The sequence below is a fragment of the Chlamydotis macqueenii genome, chromosome 5, assembly GCF_036417535.1.
Source record: "Chlamydotis macqueenii isolate bChlMac1 chromosome 5, bChlMac1.mat, whole genome shotgun sequence".
Taxonomy (NCBI): domain Eukaryota; kingdom Metazoa; phylum Chordata; class Aves; order Otidiformes; family Otididae; genus Chlamydotis; species Chlamydotis macqueenii.
The window spans coordinates 23162175-23189204 of NC_141560.1; the positions used below are offsets into that span (position 1 = coordinate 23162175).

At 39.1% G+C, this 27030-nt stretch overlaps 1 protein-coding gene across 1 annotated transcript in view; it reads left to right on the forward strand.

Annotated features, from left to right (window-relative positions):
* The first annotated feature begins 8143 nt into the window (after positions 1 to 8143).
* CEP128 (centrosomal protein 128) overlaps positions 8144 to 27030 on the forward strand; it is a 121183-nt gene continuing 102296 nt past the window's right edge. Inside the window, exons 1-7 of the mRNA XM_086749563.1 lie at positions 8144 to 8223; positions 11123 to 11283; positions 12709 to 12795; positions 16315 to 16441; positions 17315 to 17436; positions 19343 to 19434; positions 20184 to 20256. Of these exons, the coding sequence (XP_086605689.1) occupies positions 11137 to 11283; positions 12709 to 12795; positions 16315 to 16441; positions 17315 to 17436; positions 19343 to 19434; positions 20184 to 20256 (648 nt within the window). The 5' untranslated portion in view covers positions 8144 to 8223; positions 11123 to 11136. The remainder of the gene's footprint in view (positions 8224 to 11122; positions 11284 to 12708; positions 12796 to 16314; positions 16442 to 17314; positions 17437 to 19342; positions 19435 to 20183; positions 20257 to 27030) is intronic.

Below are 27030 nucleotides of genomic sequence, written 5' to 3' on the forward strand. Positions count from 1 at the left end.
TGTACTAAAGACATCCTTATGCTACTTACCTTTACTAATAGGCTACCCTGCATTAGCTACTCCACAGTAATTGTGTTTCAGGCTCTTAAACTAGAGGAGGGGTAATTTGTTTCATTGCTCTTTCACTGAGGGCAAAGTGTTTTGAATTACCTTTTATTTAGCAGGAAAAAGAGCATGAACATGGATATTGGCATTAGCAGCTTTGGCATGCCAACTGCTCTATGCAAGCAGTGGTAGTCCAGAAAGTGTCAGTGGAAGGAATAAATGTCTTCTGAGCTATTTCTAAGAGATCAAAAAAATGGCAACTGTGAAAGAGAGCAGACTGAAGAAATGGCAAGGCTGACACTGAAGTTGTAGATATTCTGAGCAGATTTCAGAATAAATAAGAACTGTTTAATATACCGTTTCTGGTCTTGAACTGTGAATGACTGAAGTAAGGGACTCCTTTCATTCAAGGCCTGATAGGCTCAAAGGAAACAGGACAGAACGTGCGACTTCAGCCTGGGAAGAGCTCTAGGTCTGGATGCGCTGTCTCCTGGGCCTCAAGACTTGGTTTGCATGTTCTGCTATCCCAGGGGGATCCCCTGGGTGCCTGGCTCTGAGGGAGTTGCTAGCCTTGCGGTGCCGCGCTCTGGCTTCTCCCAGACACCTTCTGGTCCTTCTGTTCAACATTTTCCTGAACAGGCAGGCAGACGGTGGAACGAAAAGTACGTTTGTAAAGCTACAGATAACCTCAGGCTAGGGAGGTCTGTGAACTCTAGATCAGAATTTAAATTCAGAAGAGAAAAACACAAGTAGCTACACGCAATAAGACACACCCTGCATGGCAGAAAAATGGGAATATTGTGCAATTACTCCTCTTTACTTTGCATTTATAGAGGTATCTGGAATACTTTATTTGTCAAGAAAGAAGCAGACAAACTGAAGATTATTCACAGGATAGCAAGGAAAACAGGAGTTTTAGAAACATGACCCATATTGAAGGAATGATGGAACACAGTTGCTTAGCTTAGTCAAGATCGCAAATATTTTAGGCTGTAAAAAAGAACAATAACCAGTAGTTCTGACCACATCAGTTCCGAAAAGTGATGGCATCTAGCAACTTAGAGTGACTGGCAAATTTCCACTCTGTGTAGAACATGAATAAATGTTCATGTTTTATATACTAAAAAAAAAGTTAACATGTTAGAAGTGTCATCAACATGTGTACATCCACAATTATAAACATAATCCTAAGAAAAGACATTCAAAATTCTGTAGGCCGTGAGGACAGAGAAATGAAGTTTTAATCAATCAATGGCTTATGCTCTGATCCTAATAAGCAAATAGGAAAGAAAAATCCCTTGTAAATCTGCAGTATATTGCAGATTTTTTTTTCCCTGGTGCTTTTTCAAAAACCCCTGCAGGTTCCTGGTTATTTAAACATGGCAAAAATTGACGAGTATATTTCCCCACTGTTACACACACTCCCTCTAGTGACAGCCACAGGCGCTCGCTTAGTACCTATCCCCCCAAGCACTGCAAGGCTCAGAATTCCATTGTTTTTCGAGTGATTTTTTAAAAAAGTAACATCATTCTCATCTGCCACGTCAGGCATCTTTGCACTGCTTATATGGTTTACACACAAATCAGATAAACCACAACAGCTTCTAACAAAGAAGCAATTAGCTCTAATTGGTGTTCCACATAAACTCCTCAAGGGATTACTGGATATCAACAGTTAAATCTTGTAATATCTGTGTGAGGAAGTGTTCAAACTAGGAAAATAATTCAGTGAAGAGTAGAATAAAGATTTGGGTTTTTTTGTTTTTTTTTTTTTTTCTGATTAATCAACATGTTTAGCCATTCCAGACAGTTGTAAGATATGCCAGTTCCTACCTGTTTCTGTTTCAGTATCTGAAATAATTTCTGGTCTGTCAGAAAAAAATTACATTAGGCATGCTGCTTTGACACAGCACCACTCATCAGACCAAGTGCTCGAATAGCTACATGAAAGAATGTTATTCTAGGTTGTTGGAGATTTATGTCTATATAACAAATTTATCTTTGACTTCAGGAACAAGTAGTTATGAAGTTTTACAGTTATGGGATCTTACAGAACCTTTGTGCTTCTCCTTTTGCTTTATTTAATCAAAAACCCATGAAAAAGATGCAAAAATTTAAATAGTCAGTTGGCTGAAGACAAAATAGGAGGTACTGCTGTGTAAAGCCATGTAAAGCCTGAGGCTGTCAATTCTAAGAGTGTTCAGAGAGAATAGTAAGATGAAACAATCCCTTGGACTTAAGCAATTAGTTAAGGTAAGAACTGAAAGCTGTTTTCAGGCAGGTATGATTGTATCCAGAGAGGATCACAGAGTCACAGAATCATTGAGATTGGAAGAAAACCCTGGAGGTCATCTGGCCCAAGCCCCTGATCAAGGAGGGTCACCTGGAGCCAGTTGCCCGGAACTGTATCCAGACGGCTTTTGACTGCTTCCAAGGATACAGAGTCCACAACGTTTCTGTGCAACCTGCGCCTGTGCTTGGTCACCCTCACAATTAAGAAGTGTTTCCTTCTGTTCAGACAGAAGTTCCTGTTCAGTTTGTGTCCATTGCCTCTTGTCCTGTGACTGGACACCATCCTCTTTATATCCTCCCTTAAGGTATTTATATACATTGATGAGATCCCTCAAGCCTTCTCTTTTCCAGGCTAGACAGCCTCAGCTGTCTCAGCTTTTCCTCATGGGAGAGATGCGCCAGTCCCTTAACCATCTTAGTGGCTCTCAGCATGTTAGGAGCTCTCTCAGCACGTGTGGGTACACCCCATTGGGGCCCATGGACTTATATATGTCCAGTTTACTTAAGTATTCTCTAAACTGATCCTCTTCCATGAAGGGTAAGTCTTCCTCTCTTTAGACTTTCCCCTGGGGTTTTCTCACTCCAGACTCTCCCCCTGGTCTCTGAGGCCTTGGATTCCTAAAGGCCATTCTTGCAACAAAGATTGAGGCAAAGAAGGCATTCAGTACCTCAGCCTTTTGCATGTCCTCTGTCACCAAAGCCCCTGCTCCCATTTTTTTTTTTTTTGCTTTCAGGTTTTTTTTTTTTTTTCCTCAGGCCTGTGCCTCTTCGTCTATAGTCAGATTTCTAGTTATCTTTGTCTGCTTTCATTCTGCTCTACCTGCATCTCTTGCATAGGCATCTATGCTCAGAAACAACATCCAGCAAAACCTTATCTGTCCTCATAATTCAGGCTTCAGACAGATCTTGCATTTTTCTTTGACTTGGGTCATGGCACATACCTGCTTCGATATGGAGACCAGCATGTTTAATAGAGGAGCTTCACTGTTTATTACAACCATCATAAATCAAACCTGGCTTTTAAGCTCACTGACTTAGGTGACAATTCATCTAGCCCACAGCGCGTCTCCTTCTTATGCATCTATGATACCTGTTCAAAAAAGAACTCATTTTCTGAGCCCAGTAAATGATGAATCTTTAAGCCAGTTACTTATTTATTTAGAGTTGTCTTATCTTTTCTTTTTGATAGCCTTCTGAAAGAAATAGCTAAATAATGTCCCAAAAGCCACAAGAATAATGACAAATAGTGTAGCATGAAAACATACCACTAGTGACAAGCCCAAGAATTTAAAAATTTCAATTGAAGCCTAAAAAAGTTGTTAAAAAAAAAAGGTTATACTTCTGGATTTTCCGCTCTTAAGGTCTGTGCCCTCAGGCTCCTTATACATTTATTTATACACATATATAGTAATGTAGCTCATAATAATAGCTCATAATAATCTTTCCTTTTTATTTTAAAAACAATGATCTTTCTTAAGTTTAGGAGTCAAGGGGCACAATAACGTTAATCAAGCAGCACTAGTCGTAAGTGGTAAGATCATGCTGGCCTCTCTAAATGCAAGCACTGTCAAATGACTGTCTCAACATAGCACTTTAAATAACTGAATACTGACACATATATTTTTTTTTATTTCATATAATAACATGGAAGTGGTCTCTGCTCGTAAAGTTAAACAACTTCTTTAGAAATATGTCTTGTATAGTAGTTTATTATGCATAGTTAAATCATTGATTTCTCCAGCATACTCATTGCAAACTGAAGAGACACTGCAGCAATCCAAAGCACTTAAATTTAACATCCTTATGACAAAAGTAAACAAAGGAAAAAAATTGTCACAGTACTGATCAGCTTCAAAAGAAGAGAATTACAGAAAAATGAAGATACTTATTAAAAATCCTAAAAGGGGCAGACAAGGGAGTTACGGTGCCTCATGGTGAATCTTGAAGGACACCAAACTGCAAGTGCATGCCCAGTAAATGAGGCTTCGGGAAGGGCAGCATAGTTAACACTAGGATAAGGTCAGTTAATAAAAGCAAGAAATGATCCTTCAAAAATTTAATGTTATGTTTTAGGGTAGAACACAAAGTTTTATTTCAAATGCTAGCAGGCTAAATGTAAAATACAGTAAAATGAGCTTAAAAGCAGTTGAGGAACAACTTGTGAAAAACAAAACCTAATAATCCCCTTTCAAATGCAGCAAAACAAGGAATGCTGTCAGAGTCTGCAAGACTGGTAGATAAATTAGCATACAAAAGGAGCATGTAGAGGAGATAAAGCTATAACCCAAAACTGAATCCCATTTTGTTTCTATGCTTACTGTAGAAGTGCTCAAAGAGATTCCCAGGCTTATATTTCTTTGTGAAGAGATAAATTCAACTTGAGAAAAATAACCAGTCAAAATCTTGTTTACCTGGTGTTCGAAATAGCAGAACTAGTGACCATGGCGTATTTCTCAATTAACACTCATTTTGTACCAGAGGACTAATTAATATTATGCTAATATTTAACAGAGATTCTAAGGAAAAGAAAGGAATTTCCCATTCAGAGAATAAATTACAGAATATAGAATGACAGAACCCAGAATCAAAGAATACAGTTTCAGCTCTGACAACTGCAGTGAGTACACTAGTTGAAACTATAATAAAGAACAAAATTAATGGATGTATGTATAAATAAGATCTTTGGAGGAAGAGTCAAAACAGCTTTTTTGAAAGACAGACATTCCTCACGTATTTTGTTAGTCTTCTGAAGCCATTAATAGAACTTTAGACACAGTTTACCTAGATTTTCAATCAGCCTTTAGCACAGCCTTCAGCAAAGGTCCTTAAATTATGCAGCCATAGAGTAGAAAGAAAGCACTTTTTCACACATCCAGAAGTAAACTTCCAGATATTATTGCCAGGAGGTCGGGGAGGCAGACAGGATTATACAAATATAGGGGCTACAGGCCTCTAAAAAGATACCAAAGGATATAGCCCTCTTACAAATGTCCTCTGCAATGACAAATGTGGATGCTAGAGGAAACTACAGAGAGGATTAGATCACAGAAAGTAGCCAGGTTCATGTTCTCTCTCTAAATAACATCTCCTGCTGTCACTGTTGAATACAGTATGCTGGATCAAACGGACCAGCAGGGCATTTTTAATATTCCTATCTGGACATGGTGGCAAATACACGCATGCAAATCTTAGCCATCTCCTTACTCTAAAGAAAGGTGCAGCAAAAAATCCCTACTGCATCCATCTAGTCTGGAAATCAACACGCATGGGTACCAGGAACAGACTTTACTGAGTTTATCACACTGGTAAATTAGCAAACCTCTTCAACAACCCTATCACACCAGTTTCCTCTCTCATTCCTTGGATTTTGAAGGGAACAGAGGACATCAGAAGTTTGCACTAAATGTGTTGTGCAAAACCCACAGCAAAGTTCAAGTATTTTTTTATTTATACTGGTGTTCACTGAATCAACTGAGTCTGAAAACATCACTGGCCTGCTGCTTTCTTCTCTGTTGGGAGTGGTGGGATGTTTTGGATCTTTTTCAGCAGAGACATACACAGTCCAGGAGTCTTGGCACACATGCCTGCTTACGTGTTTTCTGGAACAGTCTTTAGTATTTCAGTTTTTATACCAAGCAAGCCGCAGCTTGATGAGGATGGGAAAACTACGTATTAGTCCGTGGCATAAGCCTTATTTCAGATGCCTATGTGAAAGAGTTACAATGTTTGTGGTAATGCTGCAGCTGACAATGTAGCTATGTGCAAAAATAGCTGTCTGAAGCACTGGAAGCATCTGCCTTTTTCTGTTGCAACACTAGACCAACGCATGCATACATAGCAAGTTGCTGTTTGATGACTATCTGCTTTCACAGTAGATATATGCATGGTTAGCATTGTCTTTAGGACCAGTGGTTGTGCCTAGTTTGGCAGCCTCAGGTGTTGGCATCAGCTTCCACTGGAATATTGTGTTGACAGCAAGCCAGATGTGCTCACACTCAGCATAGATGCAAATACACTCCTCATATACGCACCAGCCACATCCAGGACACACTCCTTACCCCTTCATCCCCTCCGTGATGGCCTGAGAGAGGCTACTGGGGCAGGAAAATAAATCTGTTCGTGGATGAATTCTGGGAGTTTATGGAGGAGCAAGCCCACTGCCAGGTACAAAACTAGGAGGAGAGGAAATCCCTCAGAGAGCTCAGGGAGATTCAGGGCCTCTCTCCCAGAGGCCACTGTAAGCAGCTTTATGAGATGAGACTGAGCAGAAGCCCTGACTCTCACCCTGTACTTAGACCTGCCAGCACGAACTGACCATGCTGCAGTTTGCAGAGGAAAGGCCAGGGCAATGGTCATGCGTTGGAAGCCAGGGATGACATTTCTTTGCTAATTATTCACTAATGCTTCAGCTCACAGTGAGGTAAATTATATTATTACATTCCTGTTCTGTATCTCACCTGCCTTCACCTCAGATGAGGATAATGCCTCTTGAGCATGACGACAAATCAAAGACACAGCAGCAGGGGCCAGCTGCCATTGTCTGGGCTGTTGGTGGATGCTGCGAGTGTCGGGGGCCTGGCTCACTCCTAAAGTGTGTTGTAATCAGATGGCATACGAGCATTTCTGCTGCCTCAGAGACTTGTGGGTGAATAAATGAAACAGTCCTTAGGGACACGAACAAAGGCAGGCAGTGTGGACTGTCAGCCACGCTCTATTACAGTGCTCGAAGGCCAATGGTCACTCTCTGGAGTGGATCCCAGAGTCAATACAGGCATATAATATCAAAAAACTCAATCTACTGCATTTACCTTGTGCTTGAGTGCTAACCTACAGGTGATTTGCAGCTGAATAGTCCAGCGATTTTAGGGCTATAGCAAGTTCTGCCCAAGTTTCAGAGGCCCAGGCGATGTTTGCTGGGATCACTCACAGCACTCCTCATCCCTTTCCTCTCTTCAACGCCAGTGCTGTACTCCACACAAGGTAATGGAGAGAGCATTTGCTAACAGGGAGATGCCTGGCTTAAAGAAACAAGGAAGAGTTAAGAGACAGGAACGGAGGTGCCTCCCTTGTAAGAAACAACTGTTTTAAGCAGCTCACACCCCTTTACCAGTGGATCAGTCTCCTCGTGAGCAGGATACACACACCTGCTCTGCCAGGGCAGCAGCTTTTGTTTCTGCTATTCTTGTATATTTAGCTGTAGTGTTTGTAAACGCCAACGTATACTTTGTAAAGGTTTACAATTTAAAAACTTTCATAATCACCACTGTACGCCTCCCACTTCCCGCCGCCGCCCACAGATCAGCGGGACCAACGGCTCACCCCCAGGGCGGAGCCTCCCCTGCCCTCCCGTTCCCGCTCCCGCTCCCGCGCGGGACTCGGCTCGGCTGGCGTCGCCGCGGCCGCAAGGTCTCTTGGGAGTTGAAGTCCAGCAAGGTTTCTTTCCCGCGGCGCGCCTGTCACTCGTGGACTACCTGTCCCACAGAGCCTTGCGTGGAGGGGGCCTGGCGCCCGGAAGGCGCCTCTGGCAGCTGGTGGCAGGGCGGCTAGTTCAAGTTGCCATAGCGGCGAGGTGAGGAGGGCGGGGGGCTGCTGGGCGTGACCGGGCGGGGGGTCGGTTTCACTTCGAAGAGGTGGGGCGTCCTCCCGCAGCTGCTGCGCAGTGCGGCCCGGGGGCGCGGGGTGGGCAGAGTTGGGGGCTGCGCTGCCGCTGGGGGCTGGCCGGGTGCGGGGTGCACAGAGGGCGGGCGGGAGGTGCGGCGGCCGCGGGGTTACCGGCGAGCCCGTGGGCCTGGCAGAGGCCCGGCCGTCGGCGTGCTGGGGTTGTCCCGCTGTCCCGGGGGCTTTTGCGGTCCACTCCGGGGCAAAAGGTCCAGGAGGCACTCAGACGTGAGGTCAGGTGTTAGTTAATTAAATGGGCTAATTTGCTGTCAACAGTACGAAGAAACCGTTTACTGTGTCGTGGTGCTGAGGGGCGCTGGGAGCACGGTGTCACAAGTTGACAAAAAAATTGCAGTGCTGGTGCCTGAAAGCATGATGGTGTAATGTCACCCTGTTGGATCACTGTTCCAGCTGTTTGAAAACTTCTCTGGCTCAGTTAGAAGCATTGAAGAGAAGGGCCTTTCAGCTATCACGTTGTTGCTTTCTGGAATGGCTATCTTTTTTTTTTTTTTTTGTCGTGCTCAGTCTTAGCTATAAGGCTTCAAACATGGCGTTACGGCTAAGATAGTTACCTAGTGATAGATTAGTCTGCGTGGGGCTAAACAAATAAAAACACTTGAGGAGTACTCAGGTTGTGGATACTGAGTTCACCTTTTCCTTACTTGAGCTGGAGAACTTGCTGTTGAGTCTGTCTGCCATACTTCATGTTTGCTTTACACTGCAGATCCCTTAACAAGAGGGTCCTCAGTGAAACCGAAACACCCTGTTTTCTCCAGGGAAGGAAAATGATGAGTATTGATGTTTTTTCTCAGTGCAAGAAATATTATAATCTGTGTGGCTAGACTAAAAGTAAAAGACAAATGATTCTCGCTGTCAAGTAGGTTATGTGATCATGTGCTGAAAACAGTCTAGGTTTTTGGAAAAAATGATAATAGCCTTTTTTTTGGTTTAAATTAATAGGCAGATGTATGTACAGAATATTTGTACAAGTTTCTACTTTATGTTTTTTTTTTAAATCTGAAATGAAACTTATGTTATTCCTTTAAAAAATGAGGGTGTTGCTTTATGTGAAACAAAACTTCTTCAGTTTAAAAGTACTTACTTACTCTTGCTTATGAGAACAAAGAGGAATGGTACTTAACCATAAATAGAAAGTTTTCTTCAGACAAAATGTCTTCCTGTGTCTAGTGTTTTCTTTTATATTTACCTTGTATACTAGGCTTTCTTCAGTGCTTTGGCTGCTAAGTATCTTAATGAGCCTATTTTTAGACGGCTGAAAAACAACCCATTAATCTTTTCTGCTGTATATCACCATTTCCCTTATGTTTTCTCTAGTGTCACAGCTTTTCAGTAGCTGGGGCTCTTGCTGTTGAGACACTTCTCAGGACAATGTTTTCAGCAGATAAGTCATCTGCTGTTTTTCATTAATTTCTGTCAGTGCCTATCTCTTTTTCTGTCATTACAAGTTGCCATACTTGTCTAACTAGAGGTATATGTAGGGCCATGATCAGAGGCCCACTTTCATAGAATCATAGAATGGTTAGAGTTGGAAGGGACCTTCAAAGGTCATCTACTCCAACCCCCTGCAAGGAGCAGGGAAAGAGTTTCTCAAAAGAGTTTGAGAAATTTTAAATAATTAGTTCCCATCAGCTGAAATGCAATGACTAACCTTTGGAATTCTGCTGGCTTATGCTATTTAATCTGGAAATGTGTTAAAACAGTTTCTATTGTTTGCATGTTCTTATATGTCTCATTGTTCTTAATTTCTCTGTATACTCAGATATCCTTAAAAAGCCCTCTTTCACTAGTGTGAAACTGATAAAGTCGTAAGTGATATTATTTCTAGGCTTTCAGCTTCTAGAAAGAAATGTGACATGGTGGAATTAAGAGTTAAGCCTAATCTTTCACCTGGAGCTGTTTGATGTGCAGACAAGCTATATGAATTGCATATTGTAAGGTTAGTTTTCTAGCTCTCATGGGATACTTCTGTGCAGTATTCTACATACAGAGTAATTCCAACGTGCGCTTTTCGGCCCAGTTTGGGAGGGAGAGAATTTTGCTTCCTGTGAAACTGTGAATGGAGTTCTGAAGAATCTAAGTTGTCAAAACAACAATTACTGTGATTTTGTAGTTGAGGTAATATATGACAGACACAGATCATCAACCCTTTGTTATGATCCTTAAAATTAAGTGTGTGGTGACAGTAAGAATGATAGCAGTCAGGCAAAATATGCTGGTACGTAGGTCCATGAGTGGATTAATGTCTCGGGGTTGAGTTTCTGATCCCTAATAAGGCTGATCTTGTGCTTAATTTTTCATATGGCCATTAATAAGGTCTCCCCTTTATTTGGTGTCTTAAAGGTATTTTCACAGAATGCTTTGAAACTGAAAACGTTTGTTAAGCTTGGAGGAAACTGATCAGTGAATCAGTTGCTTATTGGGCTTTGAGTGATTGTGCTGCTTGTCATGCTTGGTAAGATCAGAAAGAGATGTTTTAGCCTGGAGAACTGACACTACAGTTATAGAAGGAATTCAAAATTACTGTAGAACAGGTGATGCCAAACTGTTTGGAGAAAAGTCTCATTTCATGCTTATTGGTGATACCTGTGGTCCGTGTACTGGAATATGGATCTTGCTGATGTCCGTATGAGGTTCTAGGAAAGATCAAGGGGGAAACACAGCTTGATGTAGTAATGTGCAGGACAGAGTAAGTGGTTTGGGTTTTTGCGTGAGGCAAAGAGGAGTGGTTCTGCAGATCAGAACAATTGATAAAGCCCTGATATCTCCGCTGTATGTTTTGAGGGGAGAATTTGCTTTGGACTATGGTTTTATCCTGGGTACTGAACACTGAGAAGTAGTGAGAGTGCATCTTTTGATTTAGTTCTCTCCTAATGGAGAAAACTCTTGCATCTTGCCACTGCTTCATTGTGTGAACAGACATAATAACAGTTGGAAGAGCAGTTGGAAGATCTACCTCAAAAGTACATCCTGCTGACCTGAACCAGAAAGGCTAATGTGAACTTAATCTGAGTCTGTGAATTTGCTTTGGGAATATTGTGCAAGTCAGAGACTGTACAGTTACAATCAGGATTTAACATTCATTATTTTTTCTGATCTTCCCTCCTAGGTTTCAAGATACGAATGGCAGATTCATCCAGTGATTCAGACAGCTTTCTTAGGGGTCGAATAGGAAAGCGGCCATCTTTGAGAGCATCCCACAACAGAGCTCGAAACTATGGTGCTGAAGAAGTTACAGAGAAGATCCATACTTTAGCAAGCACTTTACAGGTTCTTTACAAAATACAATTTTAAAGTATTTATAGAGTCTGCATTTCTATTACGTAGGGTCAAACTTTCATTTCTGAAGTTGTGGAAAATACTGTACTGATGGGAATCATTGCTTTCTGTGCAAACCAAAGAGGTTTTGGGAAATTCATCGTATTGCCTTTGAGCTGAAAGTATGTGGTTTGTTACACTTTTATACAGCCATTATTTCAGACAGTAATAGAATGTTGTTAGAAGCAATGACATGTTTGATAATACTGTTTCTAAAGTTAGCAAACTGAATAATGCTAAATAAACTTTGTTGGATTCTCACAAGAAGCATTAAATTTTGTAGCAGGAGTTCCAGATCCATCGTTGTTGTCTTGTACTGTGTAAAATTTCCCAATTCCTGATAAAGTAAATATGTAGGCAGTCAGTTCTCTCATAATAGAGCTTGCAATTCAAATATACTGTAGATGTGGAACAGCACAGTGAGAAGGAGCATTTATAAGCTTGTAAGAGATTCCTACCCAAGCAGGAAAAAGTGTTCATCTAGTTCCTGCTTCTTCAGTGGCGGCAGCGGAGGAAATCTCTGAATCTATTTTGCAAGTGGGAAGAGACATCTAGCTATCCTGAGACTGTTTAGTTCTTGAGAAATCATTCCTGTTCTTCTCTAGCTGACAGTTCTGAATACCTAGAGTGGGTGGGCTTATGTATTATCGTGTTGTTTGGCCAGCAAAATATATATATATATATATGTATATATAATTTTTTTTTTAAAATATGTGAGAAGAGAAAAATCTATGTAGAATGCTGAATTTAAACTTCAAAACTTCTTAGCTGGAAAATAATCATCACACTAGAAAATAAATGAGTTAGTAAGAATGTAATCTGACTTTTTTAAAAGATACTCTTTGATATTGTCCTGTTTCTGTCTAACCTCTTTCTAGCTGCTCTTCTGAAATTCTTATTTTAAGCTAATTGCTTTCAGTGGACTGCTGCTCAGCAGATCTGACTTCTGATTCAGCTCTTCATCTGATCGGAGAGTGCTCATGCAGGGACCTTACCTAAGGTGTTGATCTTCAAAAATTTGTTACTAAGTTAACTTAGTTTGTTTTACAGGCAAGTAACATTGAGATCTTTGGAATAAAAAGATTTTTCTGCAGAGTGGCTGAAACTTGTGAAACTCTTTTTCAAGCTGAAGCCTTACTATTGTACTGTAAACGATAGCGTGGTTTTTTGGTTTGTGGTTTTTTTCCTTCCCTTTAGCCATGCTGTACACCTTCAGATTCTGGTTACTTAAATAGGATTTTTGAATGCTTAGACCCTTTAAAAAGCGCTTGTGTTATCAATTTACTCTTATAAACCAAGAATAATAAAGACAACAGTAATGTTTATTCTAGGAGGTTTCTGTTTTGACTTTTATTCCTCAAACTTTTTTTTTTTAAGGATACCAACAGGAATCTAAGACATGTTGACCATTTGCTGGGACAATACAGAGAATACAACAAGGAACAAACTGAAGCAATAGCAACTGTGAGCAACTTTGTTTATCTTAACTTCTTCAATCTTTTCTGCTAATAGAATTCATAGCTGAAAACTTTGGGTGGAATATATCAAGAGTTAAGTAGATGAAAACAGAAACTTTTTGTATTTATTTGAGCAATCTAAATCTAACTATAGTAATATGTTATGTAATGAAACTCTGGCAGGTTTGTAGCTTCATTACTTTTCTTGTTTATAAGCACCAAACAGGTTTATGATATTGTGCCAAGTATGAAGTGCATAGCTGAAACAGAGTATTAGAGAACATGTGGTTGGTTTTTTTTGTTTGTTTTTTTTTTTTTTTTTCCCCAGGAATAAGTGGTCAGATAAAAGCTGAGTTGCAGAAGGGAATGAGATTGTGATCACAGTGGTGTAGGTTTTTCTCCTGTCATTCTAAAAGCTTCTGAATCTGTTGACCAGCTTTCTCTAAATTGCAGAAGGGGTGAAATTCTTGTAATTATTAAGCTTCTACAAGTTTGAAAACAGGTGTCTAGTCAGAGAAAGTAAAACACATTCTTGCTGGCAGGGCAAGAGAGATTTGTAACTTGGTTACAAACAAACTGCAGCAGATGCTACCTTGAAACAGATACATATGAGATGTAGGAATATTTTGCATGTGAGGGTAGAAAGAAAGAGAGAAAAAGAAAATACATAGAAAAGAAGGCTTGTTTTCTTCAGACAGCTTACTTTCTAAATCTGTATGCACAAGCTCTGCATGGAAGTAATTTCGGATATTATATGCCTCAATAATATTTTTTTTCTCTTCTATTTGAATACTGTTTGTGGCTTTATAAGCTCTACCGAAGTATTGAATTTGTGGAATTTCTGTTGGGCATTGGGATCATTTGAAGTTGTCTATTTTTAACAAATGCTGATACGAAATGTAGTTCAACATCGTTATTCTTGAAAGATTTTCTATTAGGGAACGTCAAGGTGAGTGAGACGTTGCTCCAATTTAGTTTTGACTTAATGTCTGGTCTTCTTAGTCATGCTAGGTGGCTTTTGATTATGGCTCAAGTGCAGGAGAAACCTACAGACGCTAACCATGTCCTGCTTAAGCCTTAAATACTAGAGTAAAATCAATCTTACCAGTGAAGATAGCATGTTTCTCTGAGTTCCTGTTCCCTTTCTGAAGCAGAAGTTTCCACTTGCGTAGAATACAAGTTGTTTGTATTTGGTATGTGCGAAGAAGCAGCTGGGATCAGGAAGCAGTGAATCAATTTTCCTTCTGCAATAAATATTTTAGAAAAACTTGAACAAATTTCTCATTTGGATTGTGATGTGTTGGGGTATTTTACAGTGATAGTTGGTCAAGCATTTCTACATGTTAGACAAGCTTGTTTATTTAAGAATATTTTGCTCCAAGTGGGATATGGGTTTAGGTTCTGTCATGCTGAATACTGTAATTTCTGCCTCTTGAACTCTTTGTGATCTTTTCCTTAAAAAAGACTTTCTTCAGACCATCGTACAGCATACTTGCATTTATGAATTGGTGACTGCTGGGCTGCTGGGAAGCTATTTTCACTTCTAATTTAAAAATTAGTTTCACTACTCCACTTTGAGGTGCTCGGCATCTGCCTGTGAATCAAGGCAAAATGTGCTACGTAACTTACAGGATCAGGAAGATTTACTCCTTAGAACTTTGCTTCATTCTTGCTGTTGGTTCTGTAGTGGTGGGAACATGGGACTCTCCATATGCACTCTATATCAGAACGATGTTATTCTCCTGCTGACTTCACTGCTGGTCTGTGATTTCGTTATGTCCCTGGAGGATAAAAATAGTGGAAAAAAGGTTCCATTCTGCTCTTTGGGGTGGGGAGGAGGGAGAGAGAGGGGAAAGGATGTTTTGCAGTGGGCTTTTTTTGCTCATGTGAGGCTTTTGGAGAGGCTTAAATGTAATCATCCTTTAAGAGAGATCTAGGTTGTCTTTTAAAAAAATGTTTGATATTTGTCTCTCTTAAATAAATTTTAAAAGCAAAAAAACCCAAAACTGAAAGAAGAGATGGGAAAGGACCAAAACAATAGGCACTATTTTGATGGGATTTAAACAGCTTGTAGATGAGATGTCAAGGAATGGAATTCAGATGTTCTATTCAAATTTGTGGTTTTTAATTCTACTGCCACTAGTCTGTTTTTATTTTAGTGATTAAGTTGTTTTTTGAGAGAACATAAATACCTTAAAATATAACGATGTTGATAATGTAAATTATAACTCAAAGTTTGTAAACAGTTTTTTTTACCGGTTCTAAAGAAACAAACTGAAGAGCAAGGTTATTCATTCTGGGCAATGCCATGGTTCTTTGTTTAAAAAAATAAAAATAATTTAAAAATCCAGCTGTCTGGTTTCTTGTAGAGAGGATAAAAATGAGTGCTGTAAAGCTAAAGCATTCAAACTGAGCAGCACCTGTAGTTTAATTCAGAGCTTAATTTTTATTGACCTATTAAGGATGCAAGATAAGACTTTGCCAGAGTCACTTTAGATTTGAAAATTGAGTTATTGCTATTTTTTCTTTGATCCTCATCCTCATGATTTTTAAAAAAGTTTTAGCTTTTTGAATACAAAAGTGATCTTTTGTTACATACATGCCTTGTTGTATCTTTTTCCATCAAGTGGCTTCAGTCTTTTTGAGAAAGCATTAGAAAATCCTCAAGGTTTTTGGTTTGAGAATTTTAGTGATAAAGTTGTTTTAATAATACCGTATAAGGAAAAGATAAAGAACCTAAACAAGCATAGAAGGATTCAGAAAAAACTTACTTTGAGAAAAAAGTGCTGCCCAGAGAGAGATCCAACACAGTGTGTATAATTCTGCAAGAATGAAGCAGCAATTTAATCATTGTGTGCAAGCCTCTGTTAGAGAGAGGAAAGGTGAATCTTTAGGAACTGATGCTTTGTGGATTGCCAGATGAAGGCGTGACAAAAGCTAGTGGATAAGAACCGAAGTTAGCAAATGCAATCTTAGAAAATAAGATGCAAGTTTGAAAAATGAGGGATTTAGGAATATGGTCAGTTCTGAACTCTTAAGTTGGGAATGGCTGCTTTCTTTTTTTTTTTTTTTTTTTTTTTTTTTCTAGAAGGGTAACTGCTAGAAGTAGAACTTGATGTAAAGCTGCTTAGTGAACTTTGTTAGCCATATGTGAGAAGTTGTTCTTTGAAGTTGTTTTCTGGATTTTGCAGGGCTGTTATTGAGCATTACTGGCAAATAGGTAGTCTTTTTTTTTTTTTTTTTTTTTTTTTTTTTTTTTTGTTTGTTTGTTTGTTTTGCCAGCGTTTTGCACCACTGTTCTAAGAAACTTGATATTTGAAGCTGCCAATATTGGAAACATGTTTTGTTATACTTATGGGAATATGACATATGAGATATTGCAGAAAATCTGTTATTAATTCATAGCTATCCTTGGCTTAAAAAGAGTTTTGATTATATTAATGACTTTTTTAAAAAATTATATATTACATGCATTTTTTTAAATTAGTCTGTGTTCATATTTCAGTAAATTGTAATTTCTCTGCAGTTAAAAGAAACACTGGAACAGTCTATAGGTCAGTTAAGGAGCCAACGATTAACCCGAAACTCTGGAATGAGAAGTACTTCTCTCTCAACCTTATACCCTAGTGATCTGGATGGAGAAGGAGTGTCAGGTAAAATACTTAAGGTGGTTGAGTATATTTAAATTATGTCATACAGCTGTTGTATTGAAACTGGAAATTAAGAAAAAAAAAGTGTAAAGATAGTGATGTGAAAACTAATCATTGATTACTTCAAAGGAATTCAGTTTAGAAATTTGGGAGACCTGCACTAAGTTATGCAGTTGCTTATTTGTTAAGCTCTTATAGCTTTCTGTTACGTAGTCTTTTCTGCTGATAACCTGAGAGATCTAAATGAAACATTGATTCCTTCAGTAGAGAAAATCCCTTGTCCACTGCTTGTTGTAGGTACATACAAGTTACAGCTAAATCCAGAAGATATTGCAGCTTCTGAAGCTTGTTTCAGCAGAAAGGAAAGTTAAATTTTAAATGCATAACATTATGAATGTGTGGGTGAAATTATGTAAGGCTCAGTGGAAAAGGAAAAATGGAACCAATGTATAACCTAGAGAAAAGTAGTTTTTTTCTTGTACATCTCTCTGAAAATTCATTATATTTTAGGAAGAGGTGTATTTGGGAGGAGTATTCCTCCTAGAAGTAGCATTTAATGTATTTTAGAGGAAAGCCCAAAACTTTCATTTTTCTAGTGTAAAAGCTGTGAAGTACTGTAGTTTGAAGCTATAATCAATCCAGTTGAGGAAAAGTTGTTGCTTGGGCAAATAAAATTTGAGGAAAAAATTGTCTATTCCTTGGAGGAACAAGGGTAAACCTCTTTCTTACTCATTACATACCTGTATTCCAGAAACATTTCAATTGAAGAAGAATACTGGGAAGAGCTAAACAAGAAGTATACCTGTGTATTTTATGTAACTCTGTATGAAGTTTTGTCTTCCAACTTTTTTTTTTTTTATCTCTTATTTCATAAAGGGAACCGCCACTTCCTGCCTACTTCTCCTCTCAGAGATTATGGAGACTCACAGGGCAATAAACATCGAAGGTCTAGATCTGCAAGTGTTCGGTTTGTCAATGAGGCAGATAACTTGGACCAGGTACAGAGAGCACTAATAGGAGTTGCTTCCCCAAATAGGCAATATGTGGCCTCCAGATGCTTCACTTTTACATCAGCCGAGGTTATTCTGATCATGCAGCTAAGAATGTTTCAGCTATGAAGTGTGCTTTCAATGTTACATGCCATTCTTCATAAGGCAGTCAGCTCTTGTATCTGTCAGTGTCATGAAGTTTCATGCAAATCTGTCATTATAGAGAAAAAGATGTAGATGGTAGTGATAACAAAAGGAATGTATGAAAATAATCTCTGTACTTTTTAGGCTCTGTATGAGAAAGAAAAGCCATCTCTAAGTATGTGATTAACATTCACCTACATGCTGAAATCCAGTATGGCTATAAAGAAGATTGTTCTGCTTTAGTTAATGGCGCAGGATCTTAGTGCTTTTGGTGTTTACTTCAGTGTAGCCTGTATTGATTTTGAGCCATCTAGTTATCCATCTTAATTCTAAGTGACCTGTGAATACAATAACTTGACCCCATACTTCAGGCAGATGGTACAAAGAGGAGAGGATATGTATGGCACTGGTAATTTTCAGTAACTACATAAGCAAATACAGGTTTTTTTTTTTTCTGTTTTGATAACAACTGCTGGTTTATTCCTTATTCTTGCTCTTCAGTGAGTGAATATGGCTTTACTCCATCACTAACTATTTTGTGGGAAGGGTACAGTGCTTTGAGGAATGATGAACTAGAAGTAGTCATTGATCGTAACCATAGGTAGAAATTAGGGCAGAGATAGAGCAGTGCTGCTTAACTAAAGCCGTGGCTTTTTCTTGCTGTAACTGCAGTCCCTTTATTCCAATTTCAACTGCTTCTAGTTAGGGCAATTTTCCAACTGAATGGGCTTTTAACATGTTTGAGTCTTTCTCCTTCTTAGGCTGATACATTCTGAAAATATGCTGTAGTTTTCGAAGTCTCTTGGGTCAGGTTGAAATTTCTGCTTAGTCACACAGGGGAGATGGTAGTGCATGTGTCTGAATGTTGCGCACAGTCAGCTAGGCTGTGGAAGATCCAGGTTTCAGGTTTAAGTCTTGGGCGTAGAACAAGGGGATATTGTAAACCAGGGTTTTTCATAGTGATGGTCCTGGCCACTGGGCTGTTGATAGAGGTTGGATTAGCTGTCACTTTTTATCCCATGAAGGATGCATGACCTCTTACTTTTTAATTGGCTCCTTTACAAACTTTGGCTGTAGATTGTGCACCTGAATGGGTGAAATGAGAAGTTTTACAGAGGAAAATAGATGTGAGGTATTGGTTTGTGGTTTTGTTTTGTTTTGTTTTTTTCCCTATATTTTAAGCTCTGAAAAAAAGCATTCTAGTAGAGTGTGTAAAGTCTTGGGCAAGATAAAATAATTTTCCTCCGTGCTTTGGTAGTTCCTGAATGCATCATAGTGTTCTCCTTGGTAATTTACAATTTAATATGCCATCTTTTTATAGTAATATATATAGCTGGGCAGAACTTTGTTTCACTTACACTAGCATTTATTAGCAGGAAACGTGACGTTTATTAGCAGGTGACTCCATCTGTTTAGATGTTTCAACTTGCTTTGTGTTAGGTTAAAAGGATGTTATAGTGTTAGGCAACTGAAATGACTGAGCTCTGAACCATAGAAAAAAAATATAGTTGAGGAAACCTGGTTTAGCAAATATTAAAATTAAAATTAAACTTCAATGAGCAAGTGTTGTGAAGGATTGATTGAAATAGAAGCATGCAAGCCCCATCCACTCATCCAGCCTCATCTGCAATTCATGCAATTTTGTTGTTTTGTAGGCTATTTTTGTCTGCTTTATTTTAAAAAGTGTATATATATGTATATACATACTTTTGAAATATCAGAGAAAAAAGACTTATAAGCCTTGGCTTAATTTGTGTACTTTACTTTACAGCTGCATTCTTTCCACCAGTCTCTTCGAGATCTCAGTAGTGAACAAGTTCGCCTAGGAGATGACATCAGTCGAGAGCTTTCAAGAAGAAACTGGTATAAAAAGAATAAAACTCGATGTGAAGAGTAGTGTGGAAAATAATTGTTATGCTTTTAAATAATTCTTAAACCCCTTTGTTCTTTTGTATTAAAAAAAAAAATGGGGAAAGTGGGAGATTGCACAATATGTAGATGAAAGCAGTGTTACAAAGTGCTTGTTCCATGTCATCTTGTGCAGTATTTGTAAAGGTAAATAACACCCGTCAATTCTGATTTGTATAGTATGTATGGCTTTCCCCTCTTTTTTTTTTTTTTTTTTTTTTTTAATATATGAACAAAATGACAAGGACTTGGGAATTTCTTTTATTACAACTTTGTTCCTTATTTGTTCTTGGTGCTGGAGTCTCTTGAGGATGAGCTTTCATGCAGGCTATAATATTTCTATAAAGTACGTACTGTCTCAGCATATGGTGCTTTGTCTAATAGCAATAATGGGAATTAGTTTGCTAATTCCTAGTAGGAAGTAGTACTATTCAAAAGGACTGTATAGACATGTTCATAATTTTGTACTTGTTGACCTGATACCTGGCCTTTCGAACTAGATGTTCTGTTATCTTAATTTGAGGAATGGAACTGCTTTTTATCACAGATTTTCCACTGGAGGCTGGTCTCTAGTTATGGTAGGAATTCAGAGAACAAATTGAAGTGGCATAAAAATCTAGGAGATGTTGCTGCTTAAAAGTATCACAGCTGATATTTAGTTTTTGCACTGTAGAATACTGTCTTACCTGTATTTTTCTATGAAGGACTGATGCTGAATTAAGAAAGACTTTAGAAGAATTATCTGAAAAGCTCACTGAATCCCAAAGACAAGAAACGGTGAGTGTGACTAGCATGAAAAGACAATTTATATTTAGTATTCTAAGCAGGATGTGGGCTTTTGGGTCTTGATAATCAGCACCACTTAGTACGTGTATCTGAACGTGATCTTATCTGGGCTACTATAGGTTGTTATTATGTTACCCTTCCATAATGAAATCAGCAAAACAAGTTTTGTATTTCAAGTACCTGTTCAAAGTAAAAGTGAAGGTTTTACAAATGTATGTGTAGTGAATTTTTCTGTTTCAAAATTCATGATCTCAGAGAAAGCTGCTTTTTAACTTTGAACATTGGTTTGAACACTATCATATTTGTTGAAGATACCTTTATGAAAGGTGATTGGTGACAGCCAGCATGGCTTCCCTAAGGGCAAATCATGCCTGACAAATTTGGTGGCCTTCTACGATGGGGTTACAGCATTGGTAGATAAGGGAAGAGCAACAGATATAATCTACCTGGACTTGTGCAAAGCATTTGACACTGTCCTGCATGACATCCTTGTCTCTAAACTGGAGAGAGATGAATGTGATGGATGGACCACTCAGTGGATAAGGAATTGGCTGGATGGTCACACTCAGAGTTGTGGTCAAAGGCTCGATATCCAAGTGGAGACCAGTGAAAAGTGGTGTTCCTCAGGGGTGGGTATTTGGCCTGGCCCTGTTCAGCGTCTTTGTGAGCGACATGCACAGTGGGATAGAGTCCACCCTCAGTGAGTTCGCTGACAATACAAAGCTGTGTGGTGTGGTTGACACACTGGAGGCAAGGGATGCCATCTAGTGGGACTTTGGCAGGCTGGAGAGGTGGGCCTGTGCGAACCTCATGAAGTTCAACCAGGCCAAGTGCAAGGTCCTGCACATGGGTTGGGGCAATCCCAAGCACAAATACAGGCTGAGCAGAGAATGGATCGAGAGCAGCCCCGAGGAGAAGGACTTGGGAGTGTTGGTTGATAAGAAGCTCAACATGAGCCACTAATGCGCACTTGTGACCCCGAAAGCCAACAGCATCCTGGGCTGCATCAAAAGTAGTAATGACCAGCAGGTTGAGGCAGGTGATTCTCCACCTCTACTCCACTCTCATGAGACCCCACCTGGAGTACTGCGTCCAGCTCTGGAGCCTCCAGCGTAGGAATGACATGACCCTGTTGGAGCGAGACCAGAGGAGGGCCACGAAGATGATAAGAGGGCTGGAGCACCTTTCCTATGAGGACAGGCTGAGAGAGTTGGGGCTGTTCAGCCTGGAGAAGAGAAGGCTCCAGAACTGGACACAGTACTCCAGGTGGGGTCTCACCAGGGCAGAGTAGAGGGGGAGAATCACCTCCCTCGACCTGCTGGCCATGCTCCTCTTGATGCAACCCAGAATGCGGTTGGCCTTCTAGGCCTCAAGGGCGCATTGTTGGCTCATGTTGAGCTTGTTGTCCACCAGCACTCCCAAGTCCTTCTCCTCAGGGCTGCTCTCGATTCATTCTCCGCCCAGCCTGTATTTGTGCCTGAGATTGCCACGACCCAGGGGCAGGACCTTGCACTTGGCCTGGTTGAACTTCATGAGGTTGGCACGGGCCCACCTCTCCAGCCTGTCAAGGTCCCTCTGGATGGCATCCCTCCCTTCCAGCGTGTCAACAGCACCACACAGCTTGGTGTCATTTAGATTAGACATAAGGAAAAAATTCTTCACAATGAGGGTAATGAGATACAGAGAAGTTGTGGATGCCCCATCCCGTGAAGCGTTCAAGGCCAAGTTGGATGGGGCTTTGAGCTACCTGGTCTAGTGGAAAGTGTCCCATGGCAGGCGCTTGAAACTAGATGATCTTTAGTGTCTATTCCAACCGAAACCATTCTATGATTCTGTGATTCTACACAAGCTTTGGCATGTTATGATGATGAATAATATTGTTTCCTCTTCCTTTTTTCATGCTTGTCCTTTTCAATCCTTATCATCTGTGCAGCATAATGGGAGGAGTCTTTTTGGGTTGCACTCTTTCCTGAAAGCAAATGTAACAAACAAGGCAGGACAGCCATCATAGTATCTTCTTTTTTATCTCCTGTATCTGCTGGAAGGAGACTAACCGCAATCCATATCACTTAAATATGAAAGAGATCTGATGTTGAGATGGAAGTGAAACAGCGTATTGCTGTAGGGATAAGAGAAATTGACTCTCCTCAGAAGTTTGGAGGTGAAAATACTGTAGGTAGTTCCTGACACCTAAGTCTTGATTGTATGCTTTATGTAAGTATTAATGTGGTATCAACAGAAATGCTGACTTTTTAGAGCAAGTGTTGTGTGTCCTTATTTTCTCATAGGTGTCTCATCTTGCCCAAAAATTGCATGAATTGGTACTAAATGCTCTGTCAAGAGCTTTAGTGATGAGATTATCACTGGTAATAATATTGCCACAGACTACTAGTTGGCACCAACAGACTTAATAATTGTACTTGTTTAAGTTCCTGACGCTAGATGAAGTTGGACAGGGATTCAAGAGACTGTAATCTATCAGTACCAGTTTTATGCTTGATATGATAGAATGTATCGGTAAAGGAAGACTTGCTTTGTCAGGTTTTCCTAGAAAAATGTAACAGGCTGTCTTTGTTAGAACTTTAGCTCCACTATCCTAATGGCCTAGTAGGATAAAATAAGTTTATCTGGTAAGAATTATTGATACCTGCAAAACTCTGGATTTTTCTTGTTGTGGCCTACTTCTCAGTATACTTTTTTTTTCTCTTTCATGTACTAGGAAATTAGCAAACTCAATAAGTTCTAACCAAGGTGGTTCTCAAGAAAATGGCTGCTACATCTGGCTATGCTACAGCTGTTCAGTGCCTTTAAATGAGAGAAACAAACCTTCCTCCTCAATCCTCTGGAATGCTGGCAGCCACTCTCTTTTCATTAATGAAATAAATAACTAGCTCTTCGTGACCTCTTGTAGTAGGATTTCAAGATTTCAAATTGAATGTTACAATTTTTGACCTAAGAGAAGCAAAAAATGAGAAATGTGAAGTATGACAAGAAAGCCTTCTGTAATTTGTTAATAGTAAGAGGAATACCAGAAGAATTAGTCTCTTAGCTGGGATAGAACATTATAATCTGATAAAGCTATGAATACTGAAGTGTTTAATGACATTCTTTTAGTGAAGACACAAATGCTGCATGAAGCTGCAGTGAGATGGTTTTCCTGTGTAGGACTAGTAAGACTTCAGCTGGAATATTCTGCTCATTGCTGCTTATTATCTTTAGGAAGAACATTGGCCAAATGGAGAGAAGACTGGAGAGAGGAGAGGAAAAAAAGAAAAGGGGGGAAAAATTAAAAAGGCCACTCATTCAAAGACTTCATTGAAAGGTTGAAACAATTGCTGAGGTTCAATTTGCAGAGGAAATATGTAGTTAGGAAAGACCTAGCCATGTATGATGAATAGTCAAAAAATGCATGTCTAGTGAACGATATTAGAATAGAAAGGCGTCTAATGATAATTCTGCACAATATTGGTTTAATCACTTGTGGCTTGGGAGTTTCTTGGTCTGGAATTGATCTCTGTATTTTCTGTACTTAGTAATGCCTCTATGGATTTCTTTTCTGGAACTTCTCCAGTCTTTGTTATAACTTGCATATCTTTATTATCTCACTTGTCCTGTAGCAAGGAGTTCTCCAGATAGGTTACAGATTGTAAGAGGAGCTGCCACTTATGTGATTTGTTTTTTTCAGCTGTTTTGTGTGTGTGTGTGTTTAGTATGTTTTAGTTGATGTGTTTGTTTTGTTTTTTTTGTGGTTGTCTTTTTTCTATTGTTGGTGTAGGGTTGTTTGTTGGTTTTTTTTTTTTTTTTTGAAATCTAATTGCTTTTTCAACTTTGATTTTCGTTGGGGGAGGTTGTTCAGTTTCTTCACAGGCTTTTCAGAGTATTTCCTTTTTCTTCAGGCTGAAGAATTCTGACATGCTTAATCACTCATTGTATCCAGACAATTCCACACCACTGAAAAAGCCTAGCAGTAGCAACTTTCTGCACTACTTTTTTGCCTATGTTCTCTGATACTGGGTGCGGATCCTTTGCCCTTGTTCAAAGCCTAATGATCTACTCTTACACTGGTGAGACTGGCAGAATGGGTGAGATGAGGTAAATTCCGAAGAGGGAATTTAGCATGGATATTAAGAATAAAAATAACTCCAAAGGTGAGCATAGCAAAGCATGAGGTTAGAGTGCATGTAGAAACCGTGGTCTGTTACTGTAGATTTTTTTAAATCCTTACCTGTCTGTGTTTAGGAATTCTTGATATGAGATTATTTAATTCAGAATTTATTTCTTATTGATGCAAGTGAGTTGAGTAGGAGGAAACACTTTTTTCCTCACAACTTCCTTATGCAGTGTTATGCAGGAACTTTTGTCCTTAGTGTCTCTTATTGATTTCCTTCAGAGTGTTGGTTTATCATCTCCAACGTTGCCGCCCTTGTATTTGTATTCTACTGTATGATTCTTGGTGATATATTGTCAACTTGAAATCTTGCTAATTTGACAGGATGAGTTCATGGTAAAACATTATTTTCAGTTCAGTTTCCTTAAGTTGTCTTTTCTGTAGGGACATATATCTAAATTCTTACAGTTATACTATTCAGTGTATTCCATAGTGTTGGAAAATTGCCTGTAAAAAGATGCACGGTGATGAACATCTAGTCACTACAGTTATTCTGAGTCATTAGTTAGGAATTTATTTTTATTAGAGGTTATGATTCTTAGTCTTTTTGATGCTGAATTTGAATACTTCTTTAACGGCTGCAAAACACAATCAATGCACTTGGATTTTACCTTTAAAGAGAGCCTTTTCCACCCCAGTGTAAAAACCAAAGGACATCTGAGATGGTGACGCAGGGGTAGTTGGATGCCTGTTTCAAATCAAGCACTCTCCATGGCCTTGTACTTCAGAATCTACGTGTGGTTTTTATATAAAGACTGAAGGTTCTACAGCTCGCTCTATAGCAAAATCTCCTATCTTATCTATACGTTTTGTGAGATACGTTTTTTCTTTAGAGTTTGGATGTTTGCTCAATCAATGTTCGTACGGAGATATGAACAATTGAGAGAATGGTTACTTACCTTTATGGTTATATAAGGTAGCCCTCTTGGATATTTTGTTGCAATCTCCTGGTATAGAAGCACATCCCAAATACCACAAGACAGCTGATCTTTATGGATAAAAAGCAACTGCATAGAAGCACAGATTTGTTCCAATTAAATAGATGCTTGATTGAGATGGTGCCCTTAGAAGGTTAGTGTAGGCTGTCTCTGTGGAAAAAGACAGCAATGTCGAGTGAAATGACTCTGACATGGAGTTTATGTGGTTATGCTGTCTCAGAGAGCCAGGATTACTGTCAGATAAGGAACTGTCCTTCAGAAGATCTGATACTGGGATTTTTGACACTGCACAGGTGACTGGTAAAATGCGTATCGCATGCTATCATTTGCCATGAGGGAAAAGTTTAACAATATTTAAAGTGACATCTGTGAAAGGATTTTGCTATTTTTCTAGTTTTAATGCTTCTGTTTCAAGTCTGCATTGATGATAAAATAGGTCATAATAAGAAAGAAGACAAAAATCTGTTGAAATAGATTTCATTCAGAAGGACTTGTGCACTAGAAATAACAGTGGAAAGCTGAAAAACAGGAGAGAAATTCAAGAAGTAGGATGTTGCTTGTTGTAGACCAAGCATCCAGCATCTTCCACAAGATTATGTTCAGCTGCGTGACTTAAATGTCACCCTGGTTTTAAACAGGACATTCTATTCTTTGTGTTTAATTGATGGTGGGGGAAAATTTTGATAGCCTAATCTATTTTCATAGATTTTGCTGCTACCTGAAAGCCTTATGCGGAGACACAGCTCTTAATGTCATGATTATCATTCAGGTAGTCTGTGTTGCTAAAAATGCATCCTTGAAATCACTTTCTAGTATGTTGTGAATGCAATAATTTAGTGCTAGTATTTCATATCGTTATGCAGAACCTCCATATTCTTTGTACTGTTCTTCAGTGAATCGCTTGTCTACGCTAAGGTTTTTGATAAGATCCAGAGGACAAGATTCATACTCTTATGGTAGAAATGTTGTCCTGAGTCAGGGTCATTTTGGATAAAGGAAGAGAAGTGAGTTTTAGTTTCTTCTGCATATGCTAATTAATGAGTTAACACTTAACTGCTTCTAATTTTTTTTTTTTTTTTTTTTAAATTCCTATTTTCGTGTGCCATAGGCTCTGTGACAAACTGAGGAAGGTCAGAGGCTACAAAAACAGGGAACATAATTCTTTTTTTTTTCCAATGAGTTATAAGTAGAATCAAAATATTTGTTGGTTTGTTTCATTTTGTCTTTTTTTTAAGAGGATTATATCTATAAGTGAACCTTCTGTGCACCTAACAAATATAATGAATGCATCTTTTTCAGAACCTTGTTGCAAATAAGGTAACAATTGTGTTCTGGAGAGAGTTGAAAGAAATCAGAGGCAAGGCAAACCACTTGATATCTTGTAGTTAGTAAAAAGTTACTGTCTTATTCTGTATTATTGATACTTTTCAACGAAATCTGAACTTTGCAGGAATCTGAAGCTTGCTTAGTACTGCCTCGCATCATGTCATCTGCTGTGCGTGCAGTGAACTAGACCCGCATCAGCGAGAAAATTACTGACTTCTCCTTTTCAGTGTTGTCTTTGGGGGTGATCTTACTTTTGGATCTTTTGTCAAGACTAAATTAGACATTTTCTTTCTTAATAGCTGTAGTGTTCTCTTGCTTAACTTCACTTGAAAA